Source organism: Falco cherrug, chromosome 10 (genome assembly GCF_023634085.1).
Source record: "Falco cherrug isolate bFalChe1 chromosome 10, bFalChe1.pri, whole genome shotgun sequence".
Lineage (NCBI taxonomy): Eukaryota > Metazoa > Chordata > Aves > Falconiformes > Falconidae > Falco > Falco cherrug.
In genome coordinates, this window is record NC_073706.1 from 116,126 (window position 1) to 137,924 (window position 21,799).

General features: G+C 54.2%; 1 protein-coding gene and 1 long non-coding RNA gene across 3 annotated transcripts; one reads left to right on the forward strand and one right to left on the reverse strand.

The window, feature by feature from the left end:
* Window positions 1-6,178: 6,178 nt before the first annotated feature.
* On the forward strand, window positions 6,179-11,477 carry LOC129736921 (uncharacterized). Its single transcript, XR_008734137.1, has 2 exons — window positions 6,179-10,306; window positions 10,338-11,477. It is a non-coding gene; the product is annotated as an uncharacterized LOC129736921 (long non-coding RNA).
* A 1,385-nt stretch (window positions 11,478-12,862) lies between these two features.
* On the reverse strand, window positions 12,863-19,645 carry LOC102049166 (CMP-N-acetylneuraminate-beta-galactosamide-alpha-2,3-sialyltransferase 2-like). 2 transcript variants are annotated; one of them, XM_027797774.2, is made up of 8 exons: window positions 19,356-19,469; window positions 17,525-17,653; window positions 17,104-17,370; window positions 16,624-16,814; window positions 16,138-16,317; window positions 15,647-15,692; window positions 15,338-15,457; window positions 12,863-13,357 (listed from the first exon to the last, which is right to left on the reverse strand). In XM_027797774.2, the coding sequence occupies exons 3-8, from the start codon at window positions 17,356-17,358 to the stop codon at window positions 13,349-13,351; spliced, it is 801 nt and encodes a 266-aa protein (XP_027653575.1). In that variant the 5' UTR covers window positions 17,359-17,370; window positions 17,525-17,653; window positions 19,356-19,469; the 3' UTR covers window positions 12,863-13,348. The 2 variants fall into 2 exon arrangements, with proteins under 2 accessions (XP_027653575.1, XP_027653574.1); XM_027797773.2 differs by lacking the exon at window positions 12,863-13,357 and adding an exon at window positions 14,672-15,228 and having other exon boundaries at window positions 19,356-19,645.
* Between the last annotated feature and the right edge of the window lie 2,154 nt (window positions 19,646-21,799).

Here is a 21,799-nt window from a genome sequence, read left to right on the forward strand (position 1 = left end):
GGGCTGCCCTTTTCTGGGTGGGTGGTTTTTTGTTTGTTTGGGTTTTTTTGTTTGTTTTTTTTTTTTTTTCTCTCGGAGCCGCGCCGCTACCTCGGCGAGGAGCGGCGGCGGGGCGGCCCCGGTGCTCGCTCGTGGCGGCGGCGCCCGGGAGAGGGGTCGGCCCGCGCCGCCCCGCCGCCCACCCGCCGCCGCCTGCGGGCTGCCCGGGCAGCCGCCGCAGCCCTGCGCGGGGCTTTGTCTTTCCCCCAGCCGCTGGCCTGAGCCGTGGCAGCCGGCTGGGGCTGCCGGCCCCCGCGGGCCGCAGAGAGGCTGCCTCGGGGCCTGCGGTAACGCTGTCGCGGGGGGGGGGGGGGTGGGGGGGTGTGTGTGTGGCTCAGGAGCCTCTTCCCGCCCCTGCGAGCGGGCCAGAGCAAGAAAAGGCAGCCGGCAGCGGAATCCCCAGCCGTCGCCCCCGACTGCTGCTTTCTCCGCAAGCCTTTTAACTGCCGGGGAGGGCTGGGAGGCAGCGGCAGCTCAGGTGTCTGGCTGATCTTGTGTCGTGACAGTCAGCTCCGGGGCCGGAGCAGCCGAGGGGAAGAGGCCTTTTGGTTTGCTTCCCCGCGAAACCGGGGGTCTTTTGTTTTCCCTTTGTCCCTAGGTTCGTCCGGAAGCGTCCGTCGACAAGTCAAGGGGAGCGGAACCGAAGGTCGCTCGAGATGTTACTTCGCCACGCGTGCCTCGTGCTTGCGAGTCGGACTGCTGACTACGGAGGGATCCCTTTTGTAGCCGCCGAGGGCCCGCGAGGCTCCGTGTGCCCGCCGCTGCCGAGTGCTGCGCTGCGGCTCGGGCAACGGCCGGGGAGGAATTGTCGGTCCCTCGTGGTAACGCAGCCGGGCCTGCTAGGCGCTTAGAGCCGCGCGTCCGGCCGGGCAGTATTGTTTTCCGAGGCTGTAAAGGAGCCCGAGGTATAAACCCGCTTGACGTTTCCGTACGGCGGTGCGCTTTGTCGGAGAGCTCGGCCGTACTGACGGTGCTGGCACAGGGTTCCCGCGGGACTCCGGCTTTGCCCGTCTCGTGGAAAGGCTCCAGAGCCTGCTTGGGAAGCCGCTTGACAAGGCACGGCTTTGCCGTGATTTTTACGCCGGAATTCCGACGGTAACGCCAATGCCACGTGTTAGCCTTTCTCCAGCAGCTCCTCAAAGCAGAGTGAGCCTTAAGAATCGGATTGCCTTTTAACGAAATTCGAAACAAAGCGGCGGGGCGAAGCGGCTGGAAGCGTCCTGCCAGTCTGCCGTGGGTATCGCTGCCGTGCGTGTTACCTGCCTGTCTGCCGATCGCTCCTGCCTCTTGTGGTGGCCCGGTAATTCCTCTGGGGAAGGCGTTGGGCTCTGACCGCAGCGCACCCCGACTCCCTCCTGACCCCGGCGAGACGTGATGGGTGTTTGCCTTCCTCCCCTTTCACAGGGCCTCGGCTGTTGCGTGCAGAGAAGCTGTCAGCCTCGTGAGAGAGCACGCCGCCGGCAAGCGCAGCGTGGTGCTTCGGTACCGAGCTGAGGCCGCAGGCGTCCGTCTTTTGTTTGCGAAAAGGGATCGCGAGGAAAGGTGCTGGCCTCGGAGGGGGAGAGGTGGCGGGGGAACAGGTAGGAGGCAGCTCTTTCAACCGGTTTTAGGCTTAACTCCTGGGTGCCTGAGCACGGTTCTGGGCTTCGGGGGGTTGGCTTTCGGCTTTTCGCCTTCAGCGCGTCCTCCGTCACCGCTGTCGGCGCGCGCTGAGCTGCGGCTCAGGGGACTGCGGCGATACAGGCCGTGTGCGTGCCAGCCGTCCTCGAGGCTAGAGCTGTATTCTGCTTGTTACCCTGATGAAAGCGTTTCTTTTTTTCTAGGGGGCGTTCCCACAAGGCAGTGGTGTGGAGCCGAAGGGGACTGCGATGGAACGGTGACGGAGCCGTTTGGACCGAGTCTTGAAGATAGATCGCTCGGGTTTTTGTCCGAGGAAACTTCGTCTCGAGACGGTCCTATCGCTCGCTGGCAACGTGGTAGGAAACTGCTTTGTTGATCTTGACGGCGCAGTGTGTTGGGAGTATTAAGATTCCTCGAGAGAGCAGAAGCGAGTAGGTTGTTTCTCTAAGGGAAAGGGGAATAGGCCTGTATCGTTAAAGGAAAGACTCAGAGTGGGTTTTGTTTCTCTCAAGTACAAAGCGCCCCATCTCGAGGGATTGCAAAGTCTGAAACGATGGTTCAAAAGCAGACTTGTGCTGTTTGCAAAGCGTCTGTTGCACTGCTCAAAGACAAAAGACGCTCACCCGAGAAAGTTTTTGGAAACCGATGTCCGATAGGCACGGGGAAAGAGCTGCAGAGGTTTACGTATCGTCTGTCGAATTCTGTTCTCTTTCGTGCCCTTCCATTTTACGATAAAAACTTTCGTGACCCCTTTTCCCGTTCAGGCACTGTTGCTAGTGTTTTTATAAGGGGGGGAAAAAAAAGCGTAAGCCTGGTCTCTCGAGTGATTATTATTTTTTATTTTTTTTTTCTTTTTCTCTAGACTAGTCGAATCGAGAATGTTCGCTGTAAGAACTTCATCCACCGGGATGGGAAGCCAGGCAACTTCCGAACGGGCCGTGGGCAGAGTTCCCTTCTTGATGCCATGCCTCTAATAAACTGTGCAGTCTCGTTAGCTAGACGGGCTGCAGTACCCAATTTTTTTCGCCAGGTGGCAGCACGGCCTCCCAGGCGGAGTAAGGGCAGCGCATGCGCAGACGCGGCTTGACGCCGAAGGGGCGGGGCTTCCGGCCCCGTGCGTCTGGGCCGATGACGCAATCCCGCTTTGGCGCATGCGCAGAAGGGCTTTCTGGCCAAGGAAGGTCGGCGCATGCGCAGAAGCGGCTTTGACCCTTAGGGGCGGGGCTTCCGGCCCCCTGCGTCTGGGCCGATGACGCAATCCGGGTTTGGCGCATGCGCAGAAGCCTTTCTGGCCGACCGAGGGCGGCGCATGCGCAGAAGCGGCTTTGACCCCCTAGGGGCGGGGCTTCCGGCCTCGTGCGTAGGGGCAGATGGCGCATCCGGCCCGGGAAAGGTGGGTTCACTCCCGGCCCGCGCGGCGCGCTGGAGCGGCCGTGGAGGTGCGGAGCCTTCGCCGGGAGCCCGGAAGACTTTCGGGCCGGGACGTGCGGCGGCGCGCTCGGGCTGAAGGGCGGCCGGGGGCCGGCGGGCAGCGGCCCGGTCGGGGGGGATGTGGCGGCCCGGCGCTCGGCCGCGGCAGGGAGCGCCTGGTGCCGGCGGCGGGCGGGCTGAGGCAGGCGGGCGGCCCGGCCCGGGACCGGCGGGGCTGCCGCCGGTTCTCGTCTCCCCGGCAGGGACGGTGGTCAGCGGGCTCCTCACGGGGCTGCCCTTTTTTGGGTGGGTTTTTTTTTGGTTTTTTTTTTTTTTTTTGTCTCTCGGAGCCGCGCCGCTACCTCGGCGAGGAGCGGCGGCAGGCAGGGCGGCCCCGGTGCTCGCTCGTGGCGGCGGCGCCCGGGAGAGGGGTCGGCCCGCGCCGCCCCGCCGCCCACCCGCCGCCGCCTGCGGGCTGCCCGGGCAGCCGCCGCAGCCCTGCGCGGGGCTTTGTCTTTCCCCCAGCCGCTGGCCTGAGCCGTGGCAGGCGGCTGGGGCTGCCGGCCCCCGCGGGCCGCGGAGAGGCTGCCTCGGGGCCTGCGGTAACGCTGTCGCGGGGTGTGTGTGTGTGTGTGTGTGTGTGTGTGTGTGGCTCAGGAGCCTCTTCCCGCCCCTGCGAGCGGGCCAGAGCAAGAAAAGGCAGCCGGCAGCGGAATCCCCAGCCGTCGCCCCCGACTGCTGCTTTCTCCGCAAGCCTTTTAACTGCCGGGGAGGGCTGGGAGGCAGCGGCAGCTCAGGTGTCTGGCTGATCTTGTGTCGTGACAGTCAGCTCCGGGGCCGGAGCAGCCGAGGGGAAGAGGCCTTTTGGTTTGCTTCCCAGCGAAACGGGGGTCTTTTGTTTTCCCTTTGTCCCTAGGTTCGTCCGGAAGCGTCCGTCGACAAGTCAAGGGGAGCGGAACCGAAGGTCGCTCGAGATGTTACTTCGCCACGCGTGCCTCGTGCTTGCGAGTCGGACTGCTGACTACGGAGGGATCCCTTTTGTAGCCGCCGAGGGCCCGCGAGGCTCCGTGTGCCCGCCGCTGCCGAGTGCTGCGCTGCGGCTCGGGCAACGGCCGGGGAGGAATTGTCGGTCCCTCGTGGTAACGCAGCCGGGCCTGCTAGGCGCTTAGAGCCACGCGTCCGGCCGGGCAGTATTGTTTTCCGAGGCTGTAAAGGAGCCCGAGGTATAAACCCGCTTTACGTTTCCGTACGGCGGTGCGCTTTGTCGGAGAGCTCGGCCGTACTGACGGTGCTGGCACAGGGTTCCCGCGGGACTCCGGCTTTGCCCGTCTCGTGGAAAGGCTCCAGAGCCTGCTTGGGAAGGCGCTTGACAAGGCACGGCTTTGCCGTGATTTTTACGCCGGAATTCCGACGGTAACGCCAATGCCACGTGTTAGCCTTTCTCCAGCAGCTCCTCAAAGCAGAGTGAGCCTTAAGAATCGGATTGCCTTTTAACGAAATTCGAAACAAAGCGGCGGGGTGAAGCGGCTGGAAGCGTCCTGCCAGTCTGCCGTGGGTATCGCTGCCGTGCGTGTTACCTGCCTGTCTGCCGATCGCTCCTGCCTCTTGTTGTGCCCCGGTAATTCCTCTGGGGAAGGCGTTGGGCTCTGACTGCAGCGCACCCCGTCTCCCTCCTGACCCCGGCGAGACGTGATCGGTGTTTGCCTTCCTCCCCTTTCACAGGGCCTCGGCTGTTGCGTGCAGAGAAGCTGTCAGCCTTGTGAGAGAGCACGCCGCCGGCAAGCGCATCGTGGTGCTTCGGTACCGAGCTGAGGCCGCAGGCGTCCGTCTTTTGTTTGCGGAAAGGGATCGCGAGGAAAGGTGCTGGCCTCGGAGGGGGAGAGGTGGCGGGGGAACAGGTAGGAGGCAGCTCTTTCAACCGGTTTTAGGCTTAACTCCCGGGTGCCTGAGCACGGTTCTGGGCTTCGGGGGGTTGGCTTTCGGCTTTTCGCCTTCAGCGCGTCCTCCGTCACCGCTGTCGGCGCGCGCTGAGCTGCGGCTCAGGGGACTGCGGCGATACGGGCCGTGTGCGTGCCAGCCGTCCTCAAGGCTAGAGCTGTATTCTGCTTGTTACCCTGATGAAAGCGTTTCTTTTTTTCTAGGGGGCGTTCCCACAAGGCAGTGGTGTGGAGCCGAAGGGGACTGCGACGGAACGGTGACGGAGCCGTTTGGACCGAGTCTTGAAGATAGATCTCTCTGGTTTTTGTCCGAGGAAACTTCGTCTCGAGACGGTCCTATCGCTCGCTGGCAACGTGGTAGGAAACTGCTTTGTTGATCTTGACGGCGCAGTGTGTTGGGAGTATTAAGATTCCTCGAGAGATCAGAAGCGAGTAGGTTGTTTCTCTAAGGGAAAGGGGAATAGGCCTGTATCGTTAAAGGAAAGACTCAGAGTGGGTTTTGTTTCTCTTAAGTACAAAGCGCCCCATCTCAAGGGATTGCAAAGTCTGAAACGATGGTTCAAAAGCAGACTTGTGCTGTTTGCAAAGCGTCTGTTGCACTGCTCAAAGACAAAAGACGCTCACCCGAGAAAGTTTTTGGAAACCGATGTCCGATAGGCACGGGGAAAGAGCTGGAGAGGTTTACGTATTGTCTGTCGAATTCTGTTCTCTTTCGTGCCCTTCCATTTTACAATAAAAACTTTCGTGACCCCTTTTCCCGTTCAGGCACTGTTGCTAGTGTTTTTATAAGGGGGAAAAAAAAGCGTAAGCCTGGTCTCTCGAGTGATTTTTTTTTTTTTTTTTCTTTTTTCTTTTTCGCTAGACTAGTGGAATCGGGAATGTTCGCTGCCAGAACTTCATCCACCGAGATGGGAAGCCAGGCAACTTCCTAACGGGCCGTGGGCAGAGTTCCCCTCTTGATGCCGTGCCTATATAATAAACTGTGCAGTCCGTTAGCTAGACGGGCTGCAGTACCCAATTTTTTTCGCCAGGCGGCAGCACCGCGCCCCCCCCCGGCGGAGTAAGGGCAGCGCATGCGCAGACGCGGCTTGACGCCGAAGGGGGCGTGGCTTCCGGGCACGTCGCGGGCTGATGACGCAATTCGGCGCATGCGCAGAAGGGCGTTCTGGCAAACTAAGGGCAGCGCATGCGCAGACGCGGCTTGACGCCGAAGGGGGCGGGGCTTCCGGCCTCGGGCGTACGGGCAGATGACGCAATCCCGCTTTGGCGCATGCGCAGAAGCCTTTCTGGCCGACCGAGGGCGGCGCATGCGCAGAAGCGGCTTTGACCCCCCCTAGGGGCGGGGCTTCCGGCCTCGTGCGTAGGGGCAGATGCGCGACGGAGGGAAGACACAGTCAATCAATATGAGTGATCAGCAGACTTCGTTTATTGTGCCTTACAGTCACCTTTTATGCCTTGTTATAATTAGCTCATACGTATTACAAAAGTTAAGCTCATTATTGGTGAGTTGCCTAAATATCAAGCCCACCCCTAGTTTCTCTTCTGTAGTTATCTGTTCCCACCTGCAACATTCTTTTCCCACCGAAATCTTCCTGTTATTGTGTAACAAGAACAGCCAAAGGCAGCGTATTTGTGCTTTACTTCAGATAAGCTGAGAGCGATGCGCATTTTTGTCCAGCCAGCTAGACTATGTTTATGTGAACTTTTTCAGCTAGCCAGTTATCCACACTCCTCAGCTCTCCAAAAATAGCGGTAAAATCCTGTACATCTTCAGAGACTGGTTCTGAGGAGTGGGAAGAGCAAATAGGACTGACAACTGGTGCAAATCTGAGAAATAATTCCACCTCAAAACAAGAGGCAATTACTGCATTGAAAAAAAGTCTGGTGCCACACCGAGCACCGAGGAGAACGCCAGAGGTGGGCAGGTGCCTGTGAAGTGAAATCCTGTCCAACGTGGGCACTGAATTAGCAAGAAGTACAGTTCTGTAATAAGGGATATCAATGCACAATAGAGTGAAATTAAGGTCTTCCCAGGTTATCATGAATCTAAAATTTCTTAACTTCCGTTCAGTTTGAAGTTTAGCATTCACCAGTCTTTATTGCACATGTGTTTAACAACAGGATACTAGTAGAGGCAGAGATGACTGTATCAAAAGACATCTCTCCTCTGCATTTCGGGCAACATGGATTCTCACTGTGACACAAGTAAGTAAATGTTCTTTTCACATACCACAACGTAATGGTGACTGTGTTGTTTTGGAACAGAGAGGGGAAGGCAGATGATCTGAAGACTGCTTTCTGTGCGATTGATCCCGGTATCGACGATCAGACGCTAGATACCTACATTGACCTGCCCAGACCAAGAAGATGTGCCTGTGGAAACTGCACTCGAGAGGCTGCTTGCTGGATATGCGAGACGAGTAGGGCCCTCGCCCAGGGAGGGAAGCACGACAGGCTTCGGAGGGGAGGAAGGAGACTTCCAATAATAAGAATAAATGGACTGTTTGATCTACAGGTTTGGGTGCCAAGCCTAGAGTTGGAGTTACTGCGTTAAATACTTCTTCCCATTGCATATGGAGGTACAGCTCGTAAGAGCTGAGACGGTGGGCTAGCTTGAGCTATCGGAAGCACTTTCATCTTAAGCAGCACAGCACTCCGAGACAATTTTACAGCCTCTGCAGAGTCATTTTAGCTCAGCAAGACCTGTGGTGGGAGGCTGCCTGATCCCCAGACAGAGGCTTCACACCCCCGGGGCGCCGAGGCACTTCAGGGTGTCAGGCGCTCTGCTTGGTGACACAAGAGCTGTGCTCCACAGCCATTGCTAGAACCTGAGAAGCCACCATCAGGCTCCAGGCTGCAGCGTGGCTGCTTTGGCCCTTGGCCCTTACGGTCCCTTGTCTCAAAGAAAGAGGGTTTCAAAGATTCCTTTGCAAAATAAGGTGCCGGTTGCAAGCAAAAGGTGAGTTCAGCCCACACGAAGTCTGCTATCGTGTCTGTCCCCGAGGAGACTTTTGTCTTGGTGTGGCTGCTGTTGTCCAGTATGAAATCACTCAACAGACGTTCAAGTGCTGCCCCACGAGTAGATTTAACCAAACTCTGAGCTGCAAAAGTCATCCAAGCATAGAAAAACTGAAATCAGTCCCTTGCTTCGAGGAAGGCACCACGTGCCCTTTGGTAACTTTACTCAGTCGTCCCTACTCATAGTGTCCGCTTTGCCCTGCACATAGCCCTCTCTAGAGAGGGGAGGGAGGGTTCTGGAAACAAAAAAACCTGTAGGAAAACAGCTCTGCTGTGGTCATGCCTGAATTGCCGAGTAACTGGAGCAAACCTGAGAAGCAAAACCCTTTCTTTTTCTTGCGATGTAGGCATATGAAAAGTAGAAAGGGGTAAGCTGAAACCCAAAGACACCTTCCTGATAAAGCACTAGTTTTGTAAACTTGCCAAAACTGATTGCATTTGTAAAGCGGGAAGGCACCACAGCTGGTGTGACACAGCATGTGCCACCCAGAGGTACGAGGCCTTGGGGCTTTCTGCCTTAATACTAGAACCTGGTGCCAGGCACTTCCAACGCAAGTCACAAAATAGCAGGAAAGGACCTCCACCAACCGGGCGGCTGCAGTACCCAATTATATTTCGCTAGATGGCAGCAGCGCTCCACCAACAGGGCGGCTGCAGTACCCAAATATATTTCGCTAGATGGCAGCAGCGCTCCACCAACAGGGCCGGCTGCAGTACCCAAATATATTTCGCTAGATGGCAGCAGCGCTCCACCAACAGGGCGGCTGCAGTACCCAAATACATTTCGCTAGATGGCAGCAGCGCTCCACCAACAGGGCCGGCTGCAGTACCCAAATATATTTCGCTAGATGGCAGCAGCGCTCCACCAACAGGGCCGGCTGCAGTACCCAAATATATTTCGCTAGATGGCAGGAGCGCTCCACTAACAGGGCCGGCTGCAGTACCCAAATATATTTCGCTAGATGGCAGCAGCGCTCCAGCAACCCGGCGGCTGCATTACGCAATTTTTTTTGCCATGTGGAAAAAGTGATGAGAAATCTTTTTGTCGGGAAACTTTATCTGTCGCCAAGGTAAGGCACCTCTTTATTTCATTGGAGAGTTAAACTTACAAAAAAAAAATAATTAAGGGTGTTACAATGGGCTCCTAAAACAATGAGGTGTATGCAGTCATGCTACTAAACTGTGTTTCTTCTTGTATTTCCAAACAAATTTAATTCCTTTTTTGACAGAAGAAGAGGTCTTAAATACCCTAAACTTCTGGTTTTTTTAAAATAGACCCAAACTAAATCTATAAGGGCTGAACCTTATGGTATAGCTGTCCTTTTAGCCAACAGAAATCACAGCGGAAAGTGACATTCCTAATAGCTTAAGAAAAACTTTACTGATTAAACAGATTATTTAAGCTGTGAAGTAACAGAAGTACATGCTCTCAGTTCTGCCATTCACAGAGGTATTTGTTTCCAGCTGTAATGAAACTCCATGGGTTTCTTTCTACATGTCATATTCTTTTAATCATCTTTTCCATTTATGTTGTATATGAAGAATATTTCTTGATGACTGATAGAAACCAAATCGCCAAGATTGTGACGTGCATGAAGTCTTTTAGGAGCAGACCCACAAACAGAATTGGGCGCTTAGCTGATCACCCATTCAATGCTCTTGCATTGGGCCAAGGAGGTCTACTCATTTGTTCCTTTAGTCCGGAATGTGTTTCACTTTATCTTAATGTACTGTTACTCTGCATTGTAAACTCTTAACAGTCTTTCTTTCAGTATCACAAAGTAGAAATGGACATAACTAGGATACAAGAGGTTGAATAGAAGCTCTCTTAAATTTTCTTCCTTGGCATCTGAACCATGCGGAGACCTGTGGGTGCAGCATGCAGTAAGGGAAACACCTGTTGAGTTTGGGGTCAGCAGACATGGCATTTTTTTCAGTCTGTTCAGTTAGTAAAAGTCAGGTAGCATCTCCATACCTGTACAACTGGATTGGCTGTAAGGGCAGTGTGTTAACGAGGACCTGCTGCTTATGACCAGAAGCTAGGAACATCCCAGAATCTGCTAGTCGAACCATGTGATTCCAAAGGATTTATGAACCCATTCCAGTTTCTCCCTGACAAGATTTTTTTGTTTGTTTTACTTTAATATTTGTTATGTGTAATAATGATGTAGGATGTAGTGCGGTAACTTTCTAGATGGTTTTCTGAGGCTGTTCCTGAGATTGCAGTCTTCACATCGGTAGAAACTGATTTTGCAATTAACTTCTTTATGTTTAAAGTAATTGTAGTTTATACAAACTTCTGAATAGTTGTAGGTCAAGCAGACAATATATGTAAATCTTAATAAGCTGTTTTCCTCTTAGATTTCATATAGCGGTGAACTCATTTTTAGAGAAGCATAAACCTGAAGTGGTGGAAATACATGTGTCGATGATGCCTGCTATGCTTGCTATTTAGACTTCGATCCTGGACATTTTGAATGCGTGTCTGAGAGAACTCAAACGTTACGGTCCAGCTCTTGAATTAGATCTATCTTTAGAAAATGCTATTGATAAACCTTTTGACAAGGTAACCATTTTGATTGTTCAGTCAGATATTTAAATGGCAACTATAGCAGTATTGACTGGTAAAGGAAAAATGCACACAGACGTGATTACCACTGGGCTTGCTTTAGTCACGACTCAGAGCTGGGCCCCCACCCCAGTGAAAGATTCAAAGGGAAGTGCTGTGGGTAGCAAGGGTCCAAGGGTGGGTGTCACTAGGGAAATTTCTGGGGGCCATTGTTAGGCACTTGGGCTTTTGCACATCTCCATTCTCATCGGGTCCGCAGTTAACATATGCGGTAGGTTTGCACAGACATTCAAAGGTGTAATGTAGCATGTGAGCTTGATCCATTGAAGTCTTCCAGGAGAGGGTGTATATGAATGCTAGCAAGTGTCAGGGAAGACTGACATCTAATATCTATATCCTTTTCATATTCCAGGTTAAAATACTAATTACCTTTGTCTTTTGGGGGATTTTGGAGATTTTGGTGGGTTTTTGGGGGAGTGTGTGTGTTTGTGGTAAGTTTAGTGCTTTATTTTTGAACGCAGCTTGTTTTCATACAGAGGACCACTGTTGTTTATTGCATTAAAGGTTTTCTTACCCTGCCAGCTGACCCTCTCAGTTACTTTCTCCTTCCTTTTCTGTGATACCTTTTTGTATTTCCTACAGCAGCAGTTAGTTCCCTCCCAGTAGACTTAATTCCGCCTTCTTCCCATTTTCATGTCCACTAAAATACTCTGCATAGAACAGTTGTTATCAACATCAGTATGTGATTATGGCTTTCCACATGACTGCCTGTGAGGAAGAGGGGAAATGCATCTCTCTTTTAGGACAGTATTTGCTGGTATTGTCAGCCATGAAAATGAATTGCTTATTGTCTATCTTACTCAAACAAAAATTTGAAAATCCAACCGCTGGTATGACTGCTTTATTTATGTAGATTCAGGCCTTTTCATGAAAGATTACTGTCTCCTGCAGGTAGCTGGAAATTTCCACCTTGCACCGGCAAAAAGTTTCCAACAGTCTCATGTAGATGGTGAAGTATTTTCTTTTCCTGCTTATTGTGACCTTTAGCTTCCAAGTGTTTCAGACCATTTCCTTTGAACATCTTTGCATTGCTATCTGTGGTAACAGCAGCACTGCTTCAGGGGGGAGGACATTGGTGAAATTTTGTTAGAGATGTTTAGAACTATCAGGAATGAATAGAAAAGTGTTTTTGGAAGGTGCTGCCACATGGGTGTGGGAGAACCTGGAGGAGAATGTATCTGGGCAGTCTCTCAGCCTCACTTGTTCTACAAAACTTTACTGCCCTGCTGTAAAACAACCTCAGGTACGGGGTTCGGTCAAGGACCTGAATATCAGTATCTCTGGAAAGGATATTTTGTAGAAAAGCTCTTGAGAATTTCAAGGCAATTCAGAACTTTCAGAGTAAAATTTCAGTTGTGAAGGACTTCAACTTCCTCAAGTATATATAAATACACAGTGGCCGGAATGACAGTGGTAGTTTACAGAATCATAGAATGGTTTTGTGTTGGAAGGAACCTTTAAAGGTCCCCTAGTCCAGCCCCCCTGCAGGAAGCAGGGGCATCTTCAACTAGATCAGGTTGCCTACAGCCCTGTCCAACCTGACCTTGAATGTTCCCTGGCACGGGGCATCTGCCACCTCTCTGTGCAACCTCTCCCAGTTTCACCACCCTCATAATAAAAAATTTCTTCTCTCTATCTAGTCTCTATCTACCTCTTTCAGTTTAAAACCACTAAGCCTTCTCCTATTGCTACAGGCCGCACTAAAACGTTTGTCCCCATCTTTCTTATAAGCCCCCTTTAAGTACTGAAAGGCCACAATAAGGTTTCCCCAGAGCCTCTTCTCCGGGCTGAACAACCCCAATTCTCTCAGCCTGTCTTAGGAGAGGTGCTCCAGCCTTCTGATCGTTTTTGTGGCTCTCCTCTGGACCTGCTTTGCCAAGGACTCCGGAGCTGGATGCAGTACTCCAAGTGGGTCTCATGAGATCAGAGGGACAGAATCACTTCCCTCGACCTGCTGGTCATGCTTCGTTGGATGCAGCCCAGGATATGGTCAGCTTTCTGACCTGCGAGCACAGGTTGCTGGCTCGTGTCCATTTTTTGACCCACCGGTACCCCCAAGTCCCTCTCTGCAGGCCTGCCGTTACTCCCTTCATGGCGGATGCGCAGTAGCGTAACTGGCAACCTAAGGGCAGCGCATGCGCAGAGCCAGCCTGACGCTGGCGCGTAGGGGGCTCGAGCCTCGCATGCGCAGAAGCGGCCCGGCGCAGAGGCGTGCAGCTTCGAGGCCCGCAAGGGCAGAACCGTGGCGTTGCCGAGCGACGGGGAATTGAAACCGTGGAGGGGCGCAGGCGCTCCGCAACCCCGAGGTCTTCAGGTGGGGGCTTGACGCTAGGGCTTTGCAGCAGCGAGCACCCCCACGGCGCGTTTGGCCCGGGGCTGCAGCGGCGCTGCCGTTTCGTACTCCCGTGCCGAGCGCCCGCTGGCAACGTGCTAGGTGGACGGCAGCGGCGCCTCCTTACGGGGAGGCAGCAGCGGGCACCGCGGCACCACCCCGCAGGCAGCGCGAGATCGCGATACCGTTAACGGCCGCCACGGCCGACTTTCGGGGCGCCACCGGGCATGCGAGGCACCGGGGCTGCAGTACCGATTTTCGGCCGCCTGGCGGCAACAGCAGCGCTCCACCAATCGGGCGGCTCCAGTACCGATGCTGGAGATACTGTATTCTGTTTGCCTCCAGGAATGATGTACTCTGTCGTCATGAGACCTGAAATGGATTCCATTTGCCATCAAATATGCTTTCTAGCAAGACCATCTAGCTTTTTTAACTTTTCTTAAAGATGTCTCTGACTGTGCTGATGCTGTATGCCAGACCTCTGAAAATGTACCGAATCCCACACACTTTCCTTCCACCTGTTCTGGGCACTTGGGCTGTGCTTACCGTACCATGGAGCATTGCAGTTGCTCCAGATTGCTGCTCTCGTGAAAAATGCAAGTTGATGTATCAGCAAAAAAAGTGTTTGGAGTCTTAATTGATTGTTAAATCTGGTTATGTTTTTCACTTCCCCTGTTTGTCTTTTGAAACAAAGTCTATCCACTGTGTGTTTTGGTAAAGCATTTAGAAGAATTAAATTATTTAAACTAACCCTGGTACTGAATTGGAAATAATAATTAAAAAAACATACCTAGATTGTGGCATAATATGTAGATACAATAATCATGGTGGGGTGGTTTTTTTCTTTTTAATGATCTATACAAGTGAGTAAAAGTGCTTGGTACATGAAATTATATTAGGAGTCATTTTAAGATAATGAGGAAAAATAAAATATTGCGGAGGCAATACTGATGACGTGCGGAATTAGACTCTATAACTCGAAAGTTATAAAGTAGGTATGTTTATTGCGCGCAGATGCACGGGGGATCGCTCCTCCACAAGCGTGCATACCCGAAGTGACGAACCATCTCACATTTATACAATGAACAAATGAATATTCAATTAACGCCTATACATATTCGTTACCTAAACCCCGCTTCGTATGTTAATTAGCTTATCAGTCCGTTTCCTGGAATGTGGTGGTCTTGCAGGTTTGTAGGTGATTCATGTTCTTGTGACCATCCGATCTTCTTCAGGTGATTCATGTCCTTGTGACCACCCGATCTTCTTCAGGTGATTGTGACCACCCAATCTTTTCCAGCAAGGAGACTTAGCACTCCCTCCCTCTAGATAGCATTTGAATGTCTCTCATCTTTTCTTATTCTCTTTTAAATAGCCCCTTTGTTAGAGGAAGAAGGGTAGGCGTCTCCCCGTCTCCCCTTTGTTAGAGGAAGAGGGGCAGGTGTCTCCTCAAAACTGTGGTTGTCACCGCACCCATGACTAGTCACCATACCCACATTCCTTAAGCAGACACATACAATCACAATCCATGTCCATTATCCCCATTTCACATTATTTCTCCATATCACTGAGGCAAAACTCATCACTCTTAAATCTTGGCTCTGGATTTTCTGTGGTATTGACTCTAAACTTGGTCCAAGCAGTTGGTCCAACGCTGCCCAGTGAGTGTGACGCACAGAATCAGAAAATGCAGAAAGAAAGCTATTCTATAAGTAATACATGCTGCAGGGACACATACAGCAGCAGCTCATGGGCTCCATACCCAGCTCCAGCCCCACCCCCACCCCTTTGTCTCTCCCAACCAGTGTGGGCAGAGCCACGCCCACCCTGTGTCCCACCAAATGCAGCATTCCTGGTGCTTTGGGACCATGTCACCCGGCAACCACAGCGCCCAGCTGGTGGGGACCAGCACAAGAAGCACTGAGACCCTGGGTGGGGTTCCAGGGTGTGTGAGCCCAGGAGTGTGGCAGTGCTGGCGGGGGAGAAGCAAGCTAAAGAGCCAAGGCAGCTGCTGGCAGCGCAGAGGGCTGTTAGTTCTTGCACTAACGACCTGGCTTCAGTTTTTTAGAACTGCATCATTTGTAGAATAAAATCCTGCCTTCCACTGCCAGTGTCTCAATGAGGCTGAACTCAACATCAGCGTCATGGACCCTTGTCCTGCGAAAGGCTCCGGACCAGCGGTTTTTCTCCCAGTAGTGATGCCAGTTCCCTTCACTGTCTGCTCCAAAGCCAAATACAGAGACCTGCACACACAGCAGAAAGAGCCATCGGTGCACAGGTGCTCAGTCGCCCTGAGGGCACACAGACAGAGGTGGTACGGCAGCAGCACCTGGTCATGCTGTCCACATTTACCTGCTGGCAAGCATGCAAGGCAAAGAGCAGGGCAGTGAAGCCAGTGGAGGGATACCGTCCATGGTGCTGTGTCCAGTTGTCGTGGATGTACTTGAGGAAAGCTGGGCTTAGGATCAGCACCTGAGTGGGGAGCGGAGAAGCCAGCAGTTGCTCACTGTGCTGGGAATGGGATGGCCAGCCTCCACCACCAGCACTGCCATCAGCCTTCCTGCTTGCCAGTTCTGCCCCTATCCCACTGGAAAACAAGCCTGGTCTCTGCCCAGAGGAGCCCTGCCTGTCCAGGAGGAGTGGAACCCACTGAACCCTTACCTTGTTTCTGTCAGCTTTGATGAACCGTTTCACTCTCACGTATGTGCTGCAAAAGCCAGAGGATAGCAGTGAGGGTGTGGCACCCCTGCTGCCGGGGCCTCTCCTTCAGAGGCAGCTGGTTTGCAGAGGGTGCTGCTAGCCCCATGGCACCCTGGCCCCATGGCACCCCAGCCCCTTGGGCTGGCCCAGCAGTATTCCCTGGCCTGGCTCTGGGAAGGGTCACATCAAGGCCATGGCCCCACAGTGGGGACAGCCATTCCACCCATAGGAGTTATGGGACTGCAGGATGTCTGAGCCCTGTGGGGACAGGGCAGTGCCTGCTTCCCCAAACGGTCGTGCGGAGAGATGCCAGAACCCTCATCCAGGGGCCCTTTATCCCACCAGGACCATGAGGCCAGGGCCCTAGTGAGGCACCAAGGCCCCCAGAACCACCCCGCACTGTCCCCAGGGTCTCTAGCACAAGAGATGCTGTTGCCCCAAAGCTGACGCACTGCGTGAGCTCTCCAGTGGAGAAGGCACTGGCCACCCACTGCAGGTCCAGTGGCTTGAAGGGGACAAGGACGAGGTGGACACCAGGCCGGAGGTTCACTGCGCTCTCTGGGTACATGAAGTGATGGGTTGTTCTTGTGCCAACATCCAGCTCAAAGCCAGCAATCTTCGCTCTGTTCATCCTAGGGGACAGCAGGAAGGCACACCCCAAAATGAAGCTGCAATGCCACGCCAGTCCCAAGCTGCTGGTCCCACCAGGCAGGGACACCAGCTCACTGTAGCCAGCAACAAAGAGGGAACATGGGCTACCCAGGGCTAACGTGTGCCCCAGGGTGGGGGGGCTCCAGGGAGCAGGGGCAGCAGTTCCTCTCCTCCACCATCACAGGGCTTGTGTTTGTGGATGGGGGGGGGGGGGAAGTGATGGGTGACAGGGGCACGTCAGGGCCCTGGGGAGACAGGGAGGGGCAAACCCCTTCTGGGGCACCCACCTCAGCACCCAGTCGTGCCCATCGATCTGCAGGCCATGGCCAGACCCCTTCAGCCGCCCCGAGTTCCCCACCACTGCACAAGTCCTGCAGCGAGACGGGTCCCACAGGGCACTGGTTGGGACCCGGAAGACAGTGAAGAGCTGCTGAATTATGGCCTGGACTTGGACACTATTTGGGTGACCCTGCAGCGTCTGGGGGAGCAAGGACAGCAACAGGCAGCATTAGTCCCCCGGCAGTACCCCCAGAGGGAGACAGAACCCCAGTCGAACCAGAAGAGCCCTGGGAAAGCCACAGAAAGACCCAATAAGATAACAGGAAAAGGTTGCGGGAGAGCCCAGAGAGGTGGAAGCAGTGGTGAGCTGGGGTCCCTGCATCCCCTTCATCCCCCAGATTAAGACAGGCCTCTGTCTCCCTGCCCCACCGCAAACAGATTTGGTGACACTGAGAAGAGCCCTGAGCTGCCACTCATGACCCACTCACCAGCCACCACTGAACCACGTCAGAGGAGAGCTCATGGGCTGTGCCCTTCAGCAGAGGCCCCATGGCCATGTCATAGTGGGTGTTGAACCATGCAGAGCCATTGGCAACAGCAGTGCAGCAGGTAGCGGGGGTGTCGAGGAGCAGCGGAGGCCCAGGGAAGGGGCTGAGGCCATCCGTGGGGGCTCGGAAACATTGCCACAGGACCAGCAGCAGGCACAGGATGAGCACCACCTGCATGCACCTCTGGCCCAGCATTGCTCATGCCACCTGCAGTGAGATGTCAGAGGGAACAGTGGTAGTGGCACCACAGAACCCCTTCCCACCCATGCTCCCACCTCCTGGGACGCCCCTTGGCTGCTCACCAACCCTGCAGGGACCTGACATCGCCTGGTACATGTTTCCTTTTCAACCCATTCAATACCTTTATTGCTGTGCTCTGCTTCTGACACTGTTACAGTTACTCAGGTCCAGGCAGGGCTGGCTGGCAGTATTCACTGGAGGAGGAGCTGCTCTCTGCTGCTGCAACACCTTCAGGGTCTGCAACACGGTCCTGTGAACAAGTGGCAAAGCACTGTCACCCTGGCCACAAGCCAAACTCCAGCTACCTTCCAGAGTGGCAGATGCCTGCACGTGAAGCAGCCCCGCTGCTGATAGCATGCCCCGCCGCTTTCTCCCCACACATGCTGGCACTGCAGAGTGGCCACTGGGCAGAGGAGCCCCTCAGCCTGTTTGCTGCCACCGAGCCCACAGAGACATCTTGCAGCCAGTGAAGCCAGCCCTCCCCAGCGGCCCCGGGGTTTTGCATCTTCAAGGGCACTGAATCATTGCCAGGACGAAGGAGCAGGAGGTACTAACTGCTGTCCATATGCATGAACCTTTCTTAAATACCCATATTTAAGTGACATTTCTGTTCTCCATCTAAAAGCACTCAAGTAAACCCAAAATCAGAAGGAAAAGGGTTTTCTTATCCTCAGGAAGTTCACAAAGTACTCAGCCTCTTAGGACCTGGCTCCCATGGGGCCAAGGTGAGAGTGAAGAGCAAGGATGCAGGGACATCCTCCATTCATTCCAGGGTCAGAAGCAACTGCGGGAGGTTTGGGATGGGGTCCCCTGTGTACTAGGAAAGATGGAGGGAAAACTGCTCCTGTCCTCACAGGAGCACCCTGTGCTTCCACCAGTTCCCTGGGTGCTGATGGGGGGCACCAGCTTAGCTTCTCTACATTGACCATTTTCTGCAGCTCCTGCAGCACAGAAATACCTGCTTGCTGTGGTGTCCAACCAGTTGCACTCAAATCTGACTTGCAGGACATGCACCTGACAGCAAAACTGCTGCTCCTGGGGGTCCAAGCAACAAGCAGAGATGGGAGATGGGAGGTGGGGTTCGGACAATCCCAGGTGGCTGCAGCAGGTCACACTCCCCTGCAAGCCTGTCCTTCAAAAAGCAACTGAACCATCACCCCTTCTTGAAGGGAAGCACAAGCAAGCCACCACCAGCACTCCGGAAACACAGATGTGGGTGTTCCCAAGCAGGAAGCAGCCATAGTATGCTGTTTTTTTGCACCACAGGCTCAGGGAGATCCCAGAGGCCCCTGATGCTCTCCCTGCTGGTGGCTGAGAATCCCTGTAAATCCAGCAAAATGCTGTCCTGCAGCAGCCATGAGCATTTGCTACGATGGAGGCAAACAGTGTCCATCTGACATGCCAGTTGGGCCAGGAGCCAGCAGTCCCCCAGCAGGCTGGTTCAGGCACTTGTGGAGCCTTGGGAGTTATTAAGCTGCAGCCCATGGAGAGGTATGAGCTGGCTGGTGGCTGCATGGCTGGTGCCTGCAGCTCCATTAAGCCCAGAGCCGGGGGACCGAGGCAGCGCAGTGAATACCTTTTTGCAGTTGCCAGTCACTGGGGTGGGCAAGGCTTTGAACAGGCAGAGTAGAGCAGCCCCATCTCCCTGCCTGTGCACACACACATCCCCTGCTTTTGGGTGGGACCTCTCCACCTGTACCCGCACCCCCATGCAGCTGAAACAACACCCCAGCCCTGCACCCAGAGATGCCCTCACCTTGAGGTCCCCCAGCCCAGCACTATCAACCGCACGACACTGTGTCACAGCCATACAGCCACTGCATCAGGCTGCATTCAGTGGCCACAGACGTGTCCCTGCCCCCACTTAGCCCCAAGAGACACTGCCGGGAACTCCCCAGTCCCATAGCCAAGAAAGAGGCCCTGATGGTGTCACTACCCCGTGGTCCCCTCACCTCCTCAAAGTGCTGCTGAGCACGGCCAGGTGAAGGTCTGCTCCCAGGCTCGGTGGCCTCACCAGTGCTCATTGCAAGTTGCAACGGGCCACCACAGGAAGAGGAAGTGTTGCACTGTGATGTGGGGGAGAACACAGCCTTGCAGCAAGTGGCATGGTGAGGTCAGGGCTGCCATCCTTCCCTCCAATGGTGCCCACCAGCCTGGCATCCCAGCACACCCCTCCCATCCATGGCAGCACCATGGTGGCCACCAGTCCTGCTGGAGCCGAATGCCCTGGACATATTCCTAGGGCCGAATCCAGAAATTCATCATTAAAATGTTCCTCTGAGAGTGGGAGAAGTTGCCTCGAGTGGAACTGCCCTCCTGCCCCTGCAGGTCCTGGTAGATGGCTCTACTTCTGCTGACACTGACACCAGCAACACAACCCATCAGCCCTGTCCTGCCCTACCCAGCCCCACAGGCAGCTGCCTGCCCCATCTCCGAGCACCCACCCCTCAAGGCAACTTCTGCAAGCTGTGGGCAGTGCTGGTCAGAAAGCAAAGGCATTTGACCAAGTAAGTTTTGCATCGGACGCTGCACTCAGCAGCCGGCTCTCACCCCAGCTCTATGAATTTTTGGATCCACTTATGCATTTGGCCTCCGAACATCCCACATCAGCATATCCCACAGCTTGACTCTGGACAAGTGAGGAAGCCATCCTGCCACCCACAAAAATGTCCTTTTATTTTTTTGTTCTGCTTTTAGTTTGATGCTTGTCTGGTCAAAGGGTTCTGTCCTCTCTCTGCCACGTGCTGTGAGCCTGGTATGACATACAGCCTTCCCACACAAACCTCTCCCCCTTTGCTCTTCTCCCCACCAACTACTGCCTCTCACCTGACCCCCACGACTCATCATCAGCCTTTGCCAAATCTTTGCTTTGACTGTTTAGCGAATGCCTGAAGATGCTCACACCACTCTCCACTCACTGTGACAAATGATACAGTGATGCTTGAACAAAGGTGCAGATCCTGCAGGACCACAACGTGGATGGCCCACTCAACCCCACAGGCTGCACCCTCGTCGCCCCCCCACCCCTGCTTACCTCCTCCAAGCTGTTAGCACTGGCCTTGCAGCAGCCCACGTGGCTGGTGAAGGCAGAGGTTGTGGGGCAAGCTTAGGTCCTCCTGCACCTGCAGCACGAAGTTGTACACCAAGATGAGGGCCACCATGGTGCTGTAGCAAGGTGGCACCAGGAAGGGGAACTGCTGGAAGGAGCCATGGTCATGCTGGGGGTGGGAAGGGGGCTGGGGTCACATTGCTGCCAGCAGCAAGGGCAGGAAGGAGCCCCTCACCTTGCACATACACACACACAAACACATTGAGAGACAGACACCCCCTCAGTGTGCACACTGACACACCCAGGCACACAGCACAGCATGGCTACAAATCCTGCAATTATAAGCTGAAATATTTTAAGGAAGCCTGAGGCAGACACACTTTGAGACGCAGGGAGCCCCAGCCTGGTGGTGCAGTGGAAAGTGTGGCTAAGCACGGCTGTGAGAGCCAAGGATGTGCTCTGGGCATGCTGGGGTGTGCTGAGTTATCTGGCACAGACCAGTCACCTCTGAGGTACACCAGATGGGATGTGCTGGGCACTGTTTGTGAAGGCAACATCCCACTGGACAGTCCCTGCAGAGAATCTGGGGGTGACCCAGCACTGTCGCACCCCAGGGCCCTGCTCTAGCCCCATGCAAGTGCTCCATGACCTGAGCCCTTTGCCGTCTGTTTCATTCCCCCTGTAGCCCAAGGGTGCCCCTGAGGGGGAGAGAGGGCATCCCCTTTACCATTCTGGGGGCCCCCACACAGAACCTAACTATGGCCCCCCTGGGGGAGTACCATGTCTGCCCCATGCTCACATCTGGCTTCAAGTCCAGCAAGAGTCCTCACCTGCTCCTTACCTGCCTACATGGCTCTGTCCAGCTAGTTTTCTCCCCAAAACTGGCTCTATTCCTACCCCATTCAATAGACAATCAGGCAGCCATCTTGACTATAAACCCCATTGTCATTTTATTTCTTTGGAAATGCAGTGCTCCCTCTAAGCACCACCTCCTGCACCAGGAATGAGACCCCTCAGAATCTGTGGTCAAATCTGTGCTGTCAAAATTTAGGATGAAGCACCAGTACTAGAGATCAGGCCATGTCAGGGCTTGTCTGTGCAGAAGATGGGAACCCCAGGGCACCAGAGACATGCTGAGAACAAGTTTCATTTAATGTACATCAGCCCAACACCACAAAATAGATTCATGCTGATGACGCCATGCCAATGCCCCAGCGCTGTGCTATCTGGGAGGGAGGGTGAAGGGGCATCAGCGAGGAGTACTTACAGCAGGCTGGCCCCTGGCTCCAGAAAGCAGCTACAAAACACAAGCAGCACAGGAGAGAACAGCCAAGGAGCTTTTCTATT